Source organism: Petaurus breviceps, unplaced genomic scaffold, assembly GCF_028583685.1.
Source record: "Petaurus breviceps papuanus isolate PSGF00001 unplaced genomic scaffold, PetGlider_PUasm1.0 91133, whole genome shotgun sequence".
NCBI lineage: Eukaryota > Metazoa > Chordata > Mammalia > Diprotodontia > Petauridae > Petaurus > Petaurus breviceps.
The window spans coordinates 12,664,902-12,682,434 of NW_027187419.1; the positions used below are offsets into that span (position 1 = coordinate 12,664,902).

The window sequence follows — 17,533 nt, forward strand, 5'->3', positions numbered from 1 at the left end:
TATCTTCAGCACTTTGTAAGGGTACAGTGGTATGTAGTAAACACACATATATACTTGTGGACTTGATTTAACTTGACTGATTTCCTAAGTGTAGGAAATTCCTCTCTATCGGTACAAATTTCACTTGCATGTGTGTAAGTGAAAACAAGTATTTCTTAATTTGGATTTCTTTTTTATTTATAAAACACATTCGCGAAAAACCTAAACAAATTTGTAGGCAAATGTTAACAAATGAAGGACCATGGGTACAGTATTAGGCATATGTTACACATAATAGTATTTGCTTGTTTTTCTTTAACTATACTTCTTTGTTTCAAAAGAGGGTTTTGTGGGAGTGGGGTGAAGGTGGTAGTTATTTGAAAAATCATTAATAAAATTCAAATTCTAAAAATGCTTGTTGAATTAGGGTTGAGACTAGAGAAAATGTTGCTGTTCTAATTCTTTGATATAAATTATACATATACCGTAAGAGGTTCTTATATTTCATAAGGATGGTTTTCTTTCAAGAACACACAAAGCACTTTTCATGTTTTATGTTACAGTATTTTATGTATGCTTTGGGATTTTTAGTAAATTTTACAATTTTATTTGTAATTTCTATGTATTAATGCAAATAGTTAATCTGAAAGTATTAAAATGCTTACTTTATTTCATTACTTCTGATTTTGACAAAGTATAATTTGAACATGGTTGTTAATCTTTTTTGTTGTGTATTTTTTTCTTATTTAGGCTATTTACAACAAGAAAACCTCATCTCTACCTGCCAAACTTTCATTTTAGAAAGTTCAAATTTAAAGGAATATGCAGAACATTGTACAGATGAAGGTTTTATTCCAGCCTGCTTGCTGGTGAGTCATTTGTTCTTTGGGGGTTCATTCAATACCAAAACACATTTTAAAGGATAAGTTTTATCTTATTTCTTCAGTCAACCATAGCATCAGTTTTCAGAAGTAATTTGGTTGCTTTTTAGCCTAATTCTCTAATAGCTCTGTAATCTCATCAATATGCATAATCACCCAAATGATAACCTTTACAATCCCTGTGCCTGACCAAGCTGTTCTACAATTATCTATGACTTCCCAAAAAATTACCATGGGATGCTACCCAACCTGCTTATGGATATGTATGTTGACATTATGTGTATACCAGTGAAGCATGCAGGCTGTCCATTGATTGCACTTTTTTTTCCTATGTGGCCAACCAGTCTTTTTTTCCAACAATAATTTTCTCTGATAACATCCTTTATGTGATTTCTCCTACATAATTTCTTATTTGTAATGTTACAACTTGTTCATGCCCTCCATATTTATCTCCCCTTTGCCTTTTGGTAATCTTCAATTTCATTCTTTAGAGACCATGGTGTTCAATTACACCACAGGAAGAATTATTGGTATTACAGATAAGGAATTTTGTTTCAAATGGTAGCATGTCATCTAAAAGCCTTTGGCCTCTCCTTTCTTACTTCTGACCCCTCCAGATCTATACTTCATTGCACATTGACTTGATTATTTACATGGCGTTTCCTCTACCAATGAAGATTGGCACCTGCCCTGCAATTTATAGCTTTAGAGAGTTTCAAGGGGCAATGAAAGGTTAGGTTAGGTGACTTGCCCAGTCTCAGAGCCAACATGTTTCAGAGGGAGGACTTTAAACCAGGTCTTCCTTACACTGAGGCCACTTCTCTCTTACCTCATACTGCTTTGTCTACCAAAAGTATATGTTGATTTAATTTGAAAGTTTTGTTCATCTCTTCATAAAATTTCTCTACATTCTCATCTTCTGCAGCCACTGTTGAGTATATGAACTGCAATTGTTTCCATAGTTGTTATTTGCAAATTCTTTGAACCCTGTAATACACGATGAGCAGATGTCTTGTCAAAATTAATTTGAATGACTTCCTCAATTAATATGTCCTCTTCTTGGTCATTGGACAAGAATCTCATTTAGAGCACCAGCAGCTAAGTTAATGTTTATATGTAGTTTAAAAACTGATTTTTTTTTTAGTACCCTCTGCCCCCTTTTTATCCATCCTTCTTTCACCTTTATTTCAGAAATGGGAGAAAATTAAACAGAACTTTGGATCCAGATTCTGGTGGCAATTACCTTCTTGCTACCAAGTCATTCTCCCTCCTTGGAAAAGGAATTTATATCCGGCTAACAGTCTTCCTCTCTACCTGAACTCCTATGTATTACCCTACATATTAAGGGACTAAAACATATACATGTTGATGTTCCTCAAACTGACCTTTTCTCAGTCTCTTCACCTCTTATGACCTAATACTTTTTTTTTAAATAATAATTTTATTTTTTCCCCAGTTACATGTAAAGACAATTTTTATGCTTTTTTTTTTGAAAGGGCAATTGGGGTTAAGTGACTTGCCCAGGGTCACAGGGCTAGTGTTGTGTTACGTGTTTGAGGCCAGATTTGAACTCAGGTCTTCCTGACTCCAGGGCCGGTACTGTATTCACTGTGCCACCTAGCCGCCCTTAAAGACAAATTTTTCACAGTATTTTTTTCTTTACTCTTGAGTTCCAAATTTTCTCTCTTTCCTCAACTACCCCTTCTCTGAGACGGTAAGCAATTTGTTATAACTTATACATGTTCAGTTATGCAAAACATATTACCATTATTCATGTTGTGAAAGAAGACAGACCCAAAAGAAAAAAAAACCATGAAAAAAATATATAGAAAGTGAAAAATAGTATGCTTCAATTTGATTTCAGACTCCATTAGTTCTTTTTCTGGAAGTGAATAGCATTTTTCATCATGAGTCCTTTGGAATTGCCCATGGTAATCCTTTATCTCATCGACTTAAAGGGACACTACCACTCTCAGAATTTTTTATCACTTACAAGTGTTCCACTTTCATGCCCTCTTATGAGTCCACCTCTCTTTATCCTTTAATTCTTCTGAATCTATTTCTCTTCACTGTGATTTTCACTCCCTCCAATACTAGGTACCCTCCCAGCTATTATTGCTATTCTGGCTTACCTTTCTTCCCTTTCTCAAACTTGACTCTATAGTTAGCCAATTCAGTGTTATAGTCATCTACCTGAAAACGTCTTACCACATTATCAGTCTTCTCTTATACTTACATAATCCCAAATCTGGATTACACTCACTGTCTGCATCCGCTCCTGCTCATAATGCTATGATATAATGCTAATGGAAGTCATGGCAACTTAATCTGCTACTACAAATTCATGTTATCTTATCTCAGCTGAGTCCTTACTACAGCAAGACCATGTTCTTCCTTAATTAATTTTCTGTTACTCTTAATAGCAGCTGTTTCAATCCTCTCTTCTTCTACTCTTCAACTTCCCACTACCCTTTCAGCAGAGAATCTTAACATATACTTTAAGAGGAAATACAGGTTAATTGTTCTCTCTTGTATATTTGAAAACCTCCTCCTTTGCTCTAGTCTCTGATGAAGATCTGACACTTCTCACCAGGGCCCACCCTCTTCCATTCCTGTGGCTTTTGACCTCCACAATATTTCTCCCTACATATTGGCTCATTTTCTACCCACTAAAAATGTGTCTAAAACAAAGGGGGAAAAAAACCTCCTTTTGCCATCTCCTCAAGTTGTCATTTATAATATTCTTTTCTTTTCACAGCCAGACTTCTATCAAGAAAAAGCCATCTGCATTCATTGTCTCCATTTTCTCTCTAAACTTTTCAACCCTTTGCAAACTGGCTCCCTACATCATTATCATAATTGTCGATTACAATAGCCTTTTCTCGGTTCTCATCCTTTTTTATTCCTCTATAGCATTTGACTTTTTAACCCCCTTATCTTTTTGGATGCTTTCTCTGGGTGTTGTTTTAATACTGCTGTCTCCTGGTTCTCCTGTCAGTCTCTTTTACTGGATATTAATCCACATCTTACTCCTTAACTGGGTATACCACAGCCAAGACTGTCCAAGGCCCCCTCATCTCTCAAATCTCTTAGTGACCTTTCTCAGTTCCCACTGTGACAGTTATTATTGCTTTGGAGATTGCTCCCAGTTCTATTACCGGGTCATAACTTACCAGTATTAACTCCAGGTCAGACTCCTCTGGTCAGAAAATGGCCCTTAGGGGGACTCTCACTCCCCTTCAGATTCCCTTGGATTTGGTTATTCCATAATCCTTATTTGTTTTTTCCCAAAATACTGGCCAGCCTTCCTACATTTTATTATAATAGTCTGAGTGAATGTTCTAGTATGGAAGATTGTTATAATGGTAATAACTAGTCTCTTTTTCCTTTTCAGTCTTTATTTGGAAAAAATTTGACAACAATTTTGAATGAATATGTAGCAATGAAAGCAAAAGGTAGGAATTTTGAATGAATGAAAAAGTATAGAGTTTTTTATGTTTGGGGGCTTTTGTTTTATTAAAAGTCATTGCCTGGCACATTGGATGGAGAGCTAGCTTTGGAACCAGGAAGAACAGAACCAAGTCTTGACTCTTAACATCAACTGTAGTGTGACTCTGAGTAACTTGTTTAACCTCTCAGTGCCCAAAGCAGTTCTTTAAAAGTATAAGTTACCAGTGAAATCACAAATCAGGTACAAAAAAAGTTTCATATTTTAAAAGAACTGGGTCTGGGGCAATAATTTGTTTTTGGTGAGGTGTGGAGGGAGATTCTTCATTAAATTTCTGCATGATGCATAAATTGATATTCTATATCTTTTAGAGTGGGTCACTGGCTGATTTTTTTTTTTTAATTTTTAAAATTTTGATTTGGTTATATACTTTGATTCCACAGGGAGCAAGAAGCTCCACAAGATTTGAGCCCAGGTACCCAGAATATAAATTTGAGGCTTTACATTAATCAGTAGCCCTAAATATCAATTTATATCCTGCAGTAAATTATAGAACTTAAGCTAATGATGAAGATTTAGGAAAGAGATTCTGATATTTTTGATTCTCCTGGTTTAAGTTCCTGTAAGAAGAGAGCAGGCCTAGAAACCAGGACATAACAAGAAGTATTCAAGGCCTTTCTCTAACAGGCTGTGTGACCCAGGGCAAGTCATAAAACTCTAAGAGTTCCTAGGAGCTCTTTAAGTCTGTATATTGTAGAGAAGGTGCCAGGCTACATGATTTTAGGCAATGTCCTATCCAGGGAGTTTCTTATACCAATGAAATCATAAGTCTAGTCCCTCTTTTTCTTAAATGCCCATAACTTATTTTTTTAAAAAGAAACAGGATAACATAATGAAAAGGACACTAAACTTGAAGTAAAGAAAACCTGCCTTAGGCTTTTAATAACTTTGGGACCCTGGGCAAGTTATTTAACTGCTCAGTAAACTTAAGTTTCTTCATTTGGAAAGGGAGGAGAATAACGTCACCTTGCCTCACAGAATTGTTGTGAAGATCAAATGGAATAATGTATATGAAGTGCTTTCCAAGTCTTAAAGTACTATACAAATGGTCAGCTATTAATATTGCTTATCCTACTCACCCAGTTTCCATACTTGTGATCCCTTTGGTGATTAGGGAACTCCTATATGAAAACTTCTGCTATTGTGTACCAGTAACTCCTCTAACTTATGATCACTAGACTATGGGATATAAGAATTAGAAGAAACCCTCAGAAGCCATCTAATCCAACTCATCGCTGAGTTATTCTTTCTACAACATGCCCAAGTTATCATATCTAGTCTAGGGGTTCTTGGTCTTTTTTGTCATGGACTGCTTTGGCAGTCTGAACCATTATGTTTTTAAATATATAAAATTAAATCCATAGAATAATAAAGGAAAACAGTTACTTTGAAATAGTTATCAAAATATTTTTGTAAGTTCACAAACCCAAGTTAAGAACCCTTGCTTTAGTCAATGAAAACTATACTCTATCCCAAGACAGCCCATTCCACTTTTGGATAGCTATAATTCTTAGTAAATTTTTACTTAAATCAGACCCAACTCTTTGCAGCTTACTACTCCTAGTGTGTACCCTGTGAAAAGCAGCACAAATCTAGTCCTTGTTTCAAATGACAGCCTCTTAAATACTTGAACATTATAGCCTCCTCCTCTTCTTCTTTTCTCCTCAAATTTCCCCCAATCCTCTTTTCAGGTTAAACATTCCCAATTCCTTCAGAGGAATTTCACATGAAATACTGGCAAGTTAAGCAACTTGCCCTTGATCACACAGTCGTATGCCATTATCAAGACTTGAACCCATGTTTTCCTCACTGCATGTCAGTAGGAACTATGGGAACATATAAAGAAATAGTGACCAAATGTGAATTGCTTTAACTTGGGGGTTTGGGGATGGAAGGATGTAAATGTTCTTTGCAACTCTTCTTTAAAAATTTTGTTTAATATCCCATCTCTTCAGTATCCTATCCTACCTTTATAGGAATATTTGGATCATAACTGCCATTGGAAGCAAAAATTACATTTACTCCTCTAAATTAGCCTTGACTCTAAAAAGATTTTCATCCCAAATTTTGCATTGCATAGTTTTCGCTAGCTTCATCTTAAAAGCAAAGTTAAAGCTGTACTTTTTCCAAAATTCCTGTGACTTTCCTATTCCTGGTTGAAATTTTAGGACTGAAGCTGTTTTTTCTCCCCAAACCCACACATAGTTAGGTTCTTAGTGCTCACCAGTTTGTACAAAAGGGGATTCTGGGAGGCGGTGTAGCACGATGGATAGAAGACTGGCTTAGAATGAAAAAGACCAAGTTTGAGTCTTGCCTGTAACCCATACTAGCTGTATGGTCATGGTCACAACCTTACAGGGTTCCAGGTGACTCTCATAAGCTATAAGTTAGGGATAATTTGTAGGTCAGAACCAAAAGAACCCTTTAAAATATTGTGCCTGGGCTTCATAACAACCTGGAGAAACTTCTATAAACTGATGCTGAGTGAGGAGAGCAGAACCAGGAGAACTTTGTACACAATTACAGACACATTGTATGTGTGATGACTAACTTTGATAGACTGGGCTCCTCTCAGCAATGCAAGCTTATAAGACAACTCCAGAAGACTCATGATGGAAAGAGATATCCACATCCAGAGAAAGAACAGAGTCTGAATTCAGATTGAAGCAAACAACTTTCTCTCTCTTTTTTTTGTTTTGTTTTGTTTCTTCTCTCATTGTTCAGTCCATTGGTTATAATCCTTCTTTGCAACTTGACTAATGTTTAATGTGAAGATATTTTTAAGTCCTATATTTGATTGCATGCCGCTATGGGGAGAAGCGGAGAGGAAAAGGAGGGAGAGAATTTGAAACTCAAGGGATTGTGGAACTGAATGTTGTAAACTAAGAGTAAATAAATAAATTTTTGAAAATATATTATGCCTGGGAAAGTCGATAAAATTGTTATAATCTAGTTAATACTAGTTCAGTTATTTTATTGCAAAGCAATGGCTAAAAGAAATTAATTTACTCAGCTTCCTATACATGCAGTGTGCACAAATATTATTGGTAGTGATAGTAAATGACACAAGGAAATATTTAAAATGTTAGATTATCATTTCCAAAATCATGAGTACTTCAGTGTTTTTGTAATGTTTATGCAATTTGAGAGTTTGGAGGGAGGTGACAGGGTTCAAATTCTAAGCACAAAAGCAAAGAGTCCAGATATGTTAAATGGAACTTGCTTTTGCTTTCTTTGGCCAAAAGAAAGTTAAACCTATAATATGAAGCATCTGACAAAATTAAGACAATTTATTTTACATAAACTGAGAATTTTACTCCTTTTTTGAAACATTACAACTTAATGGAGGTCATTCTCCAAGTGTCATAAACTAAATTTACCATAACTTTGCAATCATCCCTAAAACTGGCTTCTATTTTGAGTTACTTCTCAACATGAATAATATTACCAGACAAGGCAGGAACTAGACATTTTCTTTACTTATTCTAAAACTGGGTTTATGTTCAAACTGAAAATTATGAGTTCTACTAGAGGCTTAATTAAGGAATTATAATAATTCCTTATAATAATAAGTTTCTTCTGTATTCTAGAAACAACAAATGATGTCCCAGCAATGATGTCATCTCTTTGGAAGAAATTAGACCATACACTCTCTCAGATCAGGTAACAAACATAGGATCATGGAGTGCTTAAGAATTTTAAAAGCAAAAACCGTTTTAGTCTTATCTTTAACAAGACTTTTGTGGTGTAGCTTGTATAGAGTTGATCAGAGAGAGGATTTGGTATCCTAATACTTAGAAATATTTATTTTAGTGACTTTCACTGAACCATTGGGTTAAAAAATATAACCTTATAATTTAATAGAAATTTTCAAAGCTAAGATGAACTTTATATCTAGTACAACGCCCCCTTTTGACAGATGAGAAAATCAAGGGATTAGGAATTAAAGACTTTCCCACAGTTATCCATAAACCTAGGTAGGTGGTAGCCAAAATTATATTGCCTAACTCCCCATCATCTACTATGCCAGAAAACCTTTCCTTTTTTGAACTCAGAAGAAGGGGGATTGACAGACCAAACACGTAGGCTTTGATTTTATTTTAGCATCATCTTGCCACCTTTGTGGAGAAATATTTCACATGCCCAAGGGCACCTTTGATATTTTATTGTTTTGTAAATAAGATACTTATAAGTCATGCAACTCAGTTGCTGCACTGTGTCCCCAGATTACTAAACCTAAGTAAACTCAGTAGGATGCCATTTCTGACAGAATTAGCTTTCAGATCAGTGCTTTCTTATTTGACTGCAGAGTCCAGTAGGGAACTATCGTAGAGATCATTTATGTTTATACCTGAGCCATTCCTAAAACAATAAAAGGGTACTTTCTCCATGTAGTTTCAAATGTGGCTATATATCCTGCCTACCGTCTCTGCCAGGGGACTCTGCACTGTGTACCTGGCTTCAGAGACCAAAATACCCACCTTTTCCTAAGTCACAATGAGTTGAGGAGCCTTCTATAAGGTGATATCTGGCTGATGTCAAAACTGGATGGAATATTCCATTTCAGCAGGAGAAACGTTCCTGTTATATCAGAACCACAGACTTCTGACTAAACAGATTATGACTTTACGGTGCATAGCATGTTACATATCACACAGACTTATAGGAAAAAACCTCTTAGGGTAGGATAGGTTGAATTTGCTAGCTGGTTGGTCTTTTATATCCACATTACAAAATACAGGTCACTTTGGCTTTGTTCATTTCAATTCTTATTTGTTTGATTAAAATAGGGAAACGATTTAACTTTTATGTGTGGATGCTAGCACTTATGTCATTTGTAAATCATCATGAAAATTTCAGAGTTCATTTGGGCAGCATCCCTTCTTAATAAGTCACACTTTAGTAATATTATTTAAGACATATAAATCACTTTCCTTGTAACAGGCTTGTGAGGGTTCATAGTATAAGTTTCCTGAATCTATAGACCATTGATGAAACTAAGCCCCAAAGAGTCATATATCCAGGACCCAGCCTTTCCATCCAAACCCCTGACACACTTCTCCCATGCCCTCCTCCTCCTCCTCACCCTCACAAAGACTTCAAAGAATAGCATGGTATAATGGAAGGAATTTATTTGCAAATATTTATTTTACACATGACACTCTTTTAGAAATCCTAAAGTAAGTCCAAGCTGTAAGCGATCCAGTTGTACCTTAACTTTCTTTGTTTTTTTTTTATTTAAAACTTATTTTATGTATTCTGACAAATTTCCCTGCCCCACAAGGTATGCAGGAGACAGATGTAGTCATTTTTTGGCCAAACCTTTACTTCAAGTTTAACTGTACCTAAACCAAAATGTCATGTATACATGGAACACTTGCTAAATATTTTTTGATAACCACTTCATTGTATTTGGTAGGAGCATGCAGAGTTCCCCAGGGTTTGCTGCTAATCAGAGAGGTTCGTATTCTGCTTTTACAGTAAGTTCAAACCAATGCTGAGCAGAGCACTCTTAATTATGACTGATTATGTGGTCATTCTTTTCACTATAGACCTATCCATGGTTAGTAAGTCAGATTATCTAAGGAAAATGGATAAAATATTTTTAATTTAATATTAACATTTAACATGTTAAAAATATGTATACACAGACACACATATACATATTTTAATATTTGTGTTCTGCTTGCCATATTTACATAAATGAAGTGAGGTTTAATTCTTCAATCTCCCATACCTTTAAATATCAAAAGTTTCTAAATAAGCAAGCAGTATGAAATGGAGATTCATGGTTTCATACATAATTCACTTTTTTGTTCTCTGCTATGTATATGGGATTGCTCTTTATTTTTTGGTGTTAAGTTCATGCTTTTAAAAAAAATTGAAATCAAGTTTCTAAATCCTGTGAGTTTTACCAACATGACACTCCTCCCTGTTCCCACTGCTAACACATTTATACAAGCTTATTTACTGTATGCCTGAACTAATTATCCTTGACACTGCTTCTAGACTTACCTTCCTTATGGGTAGAACTAGTCATGTTATTCTTTTGCTTAAATTCCTTCAGTGATTTCTCCCTTTTGCCGATTGAGTAAAGTAAACTCTTTGGCCTGGCACTCAAGGATCTCCTTATGGGGGGCGGCTAGGTGGTGCAGTGAATAGAGCACTGGCTCTGGATTCAGGAGGACCTGAATTCAAATCCAGCCTCAGACACTTAACACTTACTAGCCATGTGACTTTGGGCAAGTCACTTAACCCCAATTGCCCTTACCTCCCCCTCAAAAAAGAAAAAAGGATCTCTTTAAGTCAGTACTACTCTGCTTTTACAGCTTTAGCTTATACTCCCCTCTAATAAAACAGAGCTATTCAGAATTCCCCGTATGTATGGGGAAATGCCAGTTCTGACAGAATTAGCTTTAAGATTCACTCAGTGACCTCTGTACCTTTGGGCTTATAATGTTTCCATGTATCTAGAATGCCATCCCTTTCCTTCTATCTGTTGAATCTCTATCCTTTAAAACAGAACTCATATAACACACTGTTCTCTGTTGACTAATATCCCTAGTATTCATCTCTTCACTCCTTGTACATCTCTGATCAAATTATGTAATATTTTGTGTTAGCCTTTATGTATATATGACATTGCCCTACTGGACCTTTAATGGCGGGGACAGTATGTTGCCTGAACTTTGTATCTCACCCACACTGAGTACAGTTGAGTGTACACAGTAGACAGTGGATAATTATTTACTGATTTTAATTAAATCCTCATAATATATGAAAGGTTTGGTTGGAGTTACTGTTTTTTTAAAAAGGTAATAGTAGAAACCTAAACTGTACACAGGATAGAATTACATTTGTCTCCATGTTACAACATAAAATGAGTAAATAGAAGTGCTTTTTTCCTCATGACTTCAGATCCAGTGTGCCAGATAATATACATTTCTGAGCCATTAAGTTTTAGGGTTATTGTTTGTGAATTACCATTTATGTTTTTTAAATATTCATCTTTTTAGCACGTACAAGAAGTGGAATTGCAGAAATGAAACGACAACGAAAGTTTGCTTCTCAGGCACTTCCTGTCAATTCAGAGATATCTTCCCTGCCTTACCAGACAGGACAATATACTTCTGCTCCTTTAGCAGCTACACAAGTCATCAGACCAATGAATCAAAATACAACACAGTTTAGAACAAATTCTGCTTTTGTTTCACAGGCTCCTGACAACATTACCAGTAAGTTTCAATATTTTGCTTCCTATCATTGACATAGCTGTGATATTATTATCCTACATATATAAATACCTAAATTGTTTTTTAAATTACTTCTTGGTGCTTATCATGGGGCAGATTTGTGTTTTTTCTCTTAACTATATGAAAATAGAATCGAAAGTAACCTATCCATTTAAAAAAAAATAACTTACTGATACTGCCTTTTATGAAGAGCTGTTGGGCAAAGAAGAAGATATAAATGAATACAATTAGGTAGCACCAATTATGCAGGTGAAGTATCCAAAATAACACACTTTGAATTTGTTGGATAGATGAAGCTGTATTATAGCTTCTCATTTACTAAGAATAATTGATAATCTTTCCTTGGAATTTTATAAGTGAAATAATTTATGTTAGTTCTTTCCTTGATAAAAAAAATTCTGCCATTTAATAAAGTGTATGGAAAAGAGGACAGAAAAGTACAGCTGGCAGTTAAGGAGAACGCTGGGTAAAGAAAGCCTAAGTCCAATTTGAGATGAAGAAAATTATTTTAAAATATGTCATTTTGGGGCAGCTAGGTGGCACAGTGAGTAGAGTGCTGGCCCTGGAGTCAGGAGGACCTGAGTTCGGATCCGGCCTCAGACACTTAAGACACACAAACAAAAAAACCTAGCCCTGTGACCTTGGGCAAGTTACTTAAACCCAATTGCCCTCCCCCCAAAAAAATAAATAAAATAAAATAAAATATGTCATTTCACTTGTAAGTCTCCCTACGTATTTCTTTCCAATCTAAAACTCAACATTATTCTTTTCTACATTTCTGTATTTCCAGCAGTAGAAGAGAATCCCTTAATATTCAAGGTTACTCAAACTTTAAATAACACTTCATATTTCTATAGTGTCATTTATCCTTAAAGCTCAAATTTTTATATTATTCACCTTACTGGATTTTTTATGCTTTCAGTAATATTGATTCGGGCTCTTTGTATTTTTTCCTAGCTACAGATTCTTTACATATTGTAGTTCCTGTATCTCAAGAACGAAAAATTCATTCTAGCTTAATGTCTCCTGGAAGACGAAAAAGGTAGTTTTTCTTTATCTTTTGACATGACGCACTTATACCTGAAATTTAAATGAGACATTATGTCAAGATAATTGTATTCTGAATATAATAGGAGAACTGGGTCGACTTCCCAGGCCTATTTATTTGAAAGATAATGATAAATATATTACATGTGTGCTTAGGGCTGGGTGAAGCATATGTGTTTAGAATCTGTGGTCCTATCCAGTTGGGTACTACTGCCGATAGAACAGAAAGCATCCTGATGAAATTCTATCACTAAAAAAATATCACTGGTTAAAAATTCCTTTGTTGAGGGGTCTTCAAGTTTAAGTGGTGACTTGCATTGTCTTAGGGCTTAATAGGACCTGCTAGAACTTATGGAATAGGCTTTAATTGACGTCCTGAATATTGATGATCTCTACTTTTTAATATAGTTTTAGATCTGGTACAGCAAATATACCTTCCTTTGTGTTTTTTTTTTTTCACTAATTCCCTTGATATTCTTGACCTGATTAATTTTGTTATTTTTTTTTCTAACTCTTATAAAATAATTTTTTGCTAATATGATTAGCATGGCACTGAAAAAGCAAATTAATTTAGATTGAATTGTCATTTTTATTACATTAGTTTCAACTACTCATAAGCAATTGATATTTATGTCTGACTTTATTTGTGTAAAAAGTGTTTTGTAATTGTGTTCATGTAGTTCCTGGGTTTGTCTTGGCAGATAAACTCCCAAATATTTGATATTGTCTACAGTTATTTTAAGTGGATTTCTCTTTCTGTCTCTTGCTGTAGGGCTGTTGGTTAGTATTATATAGAAATGGCGGTTGATTTATGTGGGTTTATTTTATATCCTGTAACTTTGCTAACGTTAATTATTTCAAGTAGATTTTTAGTTGATTCTCTAAGATTCTCCAAGTATATAATAGTGTCATCTACAAGGAGTGATAGTTTTGTTTTCCTCATTGCTCATTCTGATTCTTTCAATTTCTTTTCCTTCTTTTATTGCTAAAGCTAACATTTCTTGTACAATGTTGAATAATAGTGCTGATGATCAGTATCCTTGTTTCACTCTGTTCTTTTTGAGAAGGCTTCTAGCTTATCTCCATTACATATAATGCTTGCCGGTGGCTTTAGATAGATGCTACTTATCATTGTAAGGAAAACTCCATTTGTTTTTATGCTCTCCAGAGTTTTTGTTTGTTTTCATTTTTCAAATGCTTTAACTTCTGATTTACATCATTAATTTCCGCCAGATTTTGAGTTACAAATTTTCTCCCCATTTTTCCCCAAGCCACCGCCCCAAAATAGCAATCCCACAGGATATCGCCTCCTCCAATCTGCTCTCTCCCATACCTGTTTCGACTTCTGTGCCCCAGTGCCTGTATATCTTCTTTCCCAATGACATGTAAAATAGTATTAATAATAGTGTATATATATATATAATTTTAAACATTTGATTTTAAAACTTTGAATTCCAGATTCATTCCCTTCCTCCCTTGTCACCCACCCTTACTGGGAAGATAAGCAGTTCAGTATAGGTTGTACATGTGTAGCTAATGCAAAACATTAACATAGAAGATATATTGTAAAAGACTGACTATATTTCCCTCCCACTTGTTCTATTCTCTACTTTGATCCCATCCCTTTTCAAAAGTGAGTGCTTCCAACTTCCCTCCCTTCCATCATTCCCCCTCTCATCCCTTTCTCCCCTATTCTCCTGTAGGGTGAGATATCCTTATTTAGTGTGTATGTCATTCCCTCCCTGAGCCAAATTCAGTGGGAATAAGGTTGACCCATTCCCTTTTGCCTTCCTATTCTTCCCCTCCATTGTAACCATTTTCCTTTGCCTCTTCTATATGAGATAGTTTACCCCATTCTGTCTCTCTCCATCTCCTCTCTTTATATTACTCTCTCACCTCTTAATTTCACCTTTTAAGTATCATGCCTTCCTGTTAACTTGGTCCTGTGCCCTCTATGTATACCTGTAAACATATATACACACATTCACATACGCCTGTATATTCTCCGCTATAGACATATATATATTTCTATTCCCTTCAAATATTTTCATACTGAGAAAAGTTTCATCAGTTACAATTATCATTTTTCCATGTAGGAATGTTAATAGTTCAACTTTGATAAGTGGCTTATGAATTCTTTTCCCTGTTTTACCTTTTCAAGCTTCTCTTGCTTCTTGTATCTGAATGTCAGATTTTCTATTCAACTCTGGTTTTTTCATCAAGAATACTTGAAAGTCCTCTATTCCACCGAATGACCATATTTTCCCCTGAAACATAATACTCAGTTTTGCTGGGTAGGTAATTCTTGGTTTTAATCCCAGCTCCCCTGCCCTCCGGAATATCATATTCCAGGCCCTTCGATCCCTCAGTGTAGAAGCTGCCAGATCCTGGGTTATCCTGATTTTGTTTCTACAATATTCAAATTGTTTCTTCCTGGCTGCTAGTAATATTCTCTCCTTGATCTGGGAATTCCAGAACCTGGCTATAATATTCCTAGGAATTTTCTTTTTGGGATCTTTTTCAGGAGGTGATCAGTGGATTCTTTAAACCTCTATTTGCTTTCTGGTTCTAAAATATCGGGCAATTTTCCTTGAGAATTTCTTGGAGGATGATTTCTAGGTTCTTTCTTTGATCATGGCTTTCAGGTAGTCCAATAATTTTTAAATGATCTCTCCTGGATCTATTTTCCAGGCCAGTGGTTTTTCCAGTGAGATATTTCACATTGCCTTCTGTTCTTTCATTTGTTTGGATCTGTTTAACAGCATCTTGATTTCTCATAAAGTCACTAGCTTCCCTTTGCTCCATTCTAAATCTGAGGGAATGATTTTCCTCATTGAGCTTTTGAGATTCTTTTTCCATCTGGCAAATTTGGCTTTTTAAGGCATTCTTCTCCTTATTGCCTTTTTGAGCATCTTTTGCCAATTGAGTTAGTCTGTTTTTTAAGGTGTTATTTTCTTCAGTCAGGCTGTTGACTCTCATTTCATAATTTTCTTGCATCGTTCTTATTTCTCTTCCCAATTTTTCTTCCACTTCTCTTATCTGCTTCTTAAGGTCCTCTATGGCCTGTAACCAGCTTGTATTTTCCTTTGAAGCTTTTGGTGCAGGAGTTCTGACTTCACTGTCTTCCTCCTGTTCCATGCTTTTCTCCTTTTTGTCCCCAAAATAGGAGTTTAATGTAGGAATCTTTTGTTTGTTTTGTCTGGTCATGTCGCCCCTCAGTCACTTGACCCCTGTGCTTTTTGCCACAGTAGGACTATGCCACCAGACAGGGGAGCTTTCGTCCCAAACGCTGGGGTTTTCTCAGCTGCCAGAGGTGTTAGTTGGGTGCTCTCTGTGAAGCCTCCACACGCTCTGGCAAGCTGGTCACACCCCAGGACCTCCACCCTAGACTGCAATCCAAATCCAAGCAGGTTAAAGCAAGAGCGATTACCCCTCAGACTGGTCACTATGTGAATGTGTGTATATATGTATACAGGTATACATAGACAGAGGGCACAGGACCAATTGAATAGGAAGGGATGGAATTGAGAGGTGAGAGGAATATAATGAGAGGAGATGGGGAGAGACAGAATGGGATAAACTATCTCATATAGAAGAGGCAAGGGAAAATTATGAGGGGGGATAATGGAAGGGAGGGCAGGCTGGGGGATGGTGGAGTGAGGGCAGGTTGGGAGGGAGGGAAGTTGGAAGCACACACTTTTGAAAAGGGATAGCAAAGTAGAGAATAGAACAAGTGGGGGACGGGATAGGATGGAGGGAAATATAGTCAGTCTTTCATAATATATCCACTATGGAAATGTTTTGCATAGCTACACATGTACAACCTATATTGAATTGCTTATCTTCCCAGTAAGGGTGGGTGACGAGGAAGGAAGGGAAAGAATCTGGAATTCAAAATTTTAAAATCAAATGTATATATATAAAAGATATATATATACATATTTTTTTTTACATGCAACTGGGAAGTAAGATATACAGGCACTGGGGCATAAAGAGCCATCTTGCCCTACTGGAAAGTAAGAGGGGGAAGGGGGAGAACATAGGAGAGAGCAGATTGGGCAAGGGGGTATTACCGTGTTTCCCCGATAATAAGACACTGTCTTATTACTTTTTTTGGACAGAAAGACACCAGAGGGCTTATTTTCAGGGGAGGGCTTATTTTAATGAACATTGACAGCAATTTTAATAAACAGGTAAATGTAAACAAAAAAATTACCTTTATTCAATAATGAATTCAATAAAGAACAGGATGACGCGCTCACTGCTGCAGCTCTGATTGGATGCAGCTCGGAGCGTGGCGTGCATTTCGCGGGGGGGGGGGGATGGTGCACACAGAGGGTACCGTAGTGTAGTGTGTAGTGCAGGGGATCACCTTCACTACAGTAGCAATCTCAATAGGGCTTATTTTAGAGGAATCTTACACAGTAAGGGGAGGGCTTATTTTCGGGATAGGTTTTATCGGGGAAACACGGTAAGTGGGATTGCTGTTTTGGGTGGTGAGTAGGGGAAAGATGGGGAGAAAATTTGTAACTCGAAATCTTGTGGAAATGACTGAGGTAAACTAAAAATAAAATTTAATTCAAAAAAATACAATGGTGTTATATAAGTATTTTATTTTCTCTTCTGTTTATCTAGACAATTTATGTCTTTGTAGATATTCATCTATTTTGCTTAGATTGTCAGATTTATTTGCTTACAGGTGGACTCCTAATTATTGATTTAATTTCCTCTTCATTGGTGATGAATTCACCCATTTCATTTTTGATACTGGTAATTTGGTTTTCTTTTTTTTTTTTAATCAAATTAACCAAAGGTTTATCTATTTTATTGGTTTTTTTTTTTCATAAAACAAGTTCTTAGTTTTA

The 17,533-nt window shown here is 35.9% G+C and overlaps 1 protein-coding gene across 3 annotated transcripts in view; it reads left to right on the forward strand.

Annotated features, from left to right (window-relative positions):
* The window catches only part of NPAT (nuclear protein, coactivator of histone transcription), a 57,828-nt gene that overhangs the window by 16,900 nt on the left and 23,395 nt on the right, over positions 1–17,533 (forward strand). The window contains exons 2-7 of one of the 3 annotated variants that reach the window (XM_069080498.1): positions 730–848; positions 4,255–4,315; positions 7,959–8,031; positions 9,788–9,828; positions 11,385–11,603; positions 12,579–12,663. In XM_069080498.1, coding sequence (XP_068936599.1) covers positions 730–848; positions 4,255–4,315; positions 7,959–8,031; positions 9,788–9,828; positions 11,385–11,603; positions 12,579–12,663 — 598 coding nt within the window. Of the gene's footprint in view, positions 1–729; positions 849–4,254; positions 4,316–7,958; positions 8,032–9,787; positions 9,849–11,384; positions 11,604–12,578; positions 12,664–17,533 lie in introns of those variants that run through there. The other 2 variants (XM_069080499.1, XM_069080500.1) reach the window with 2 other exon arrangements.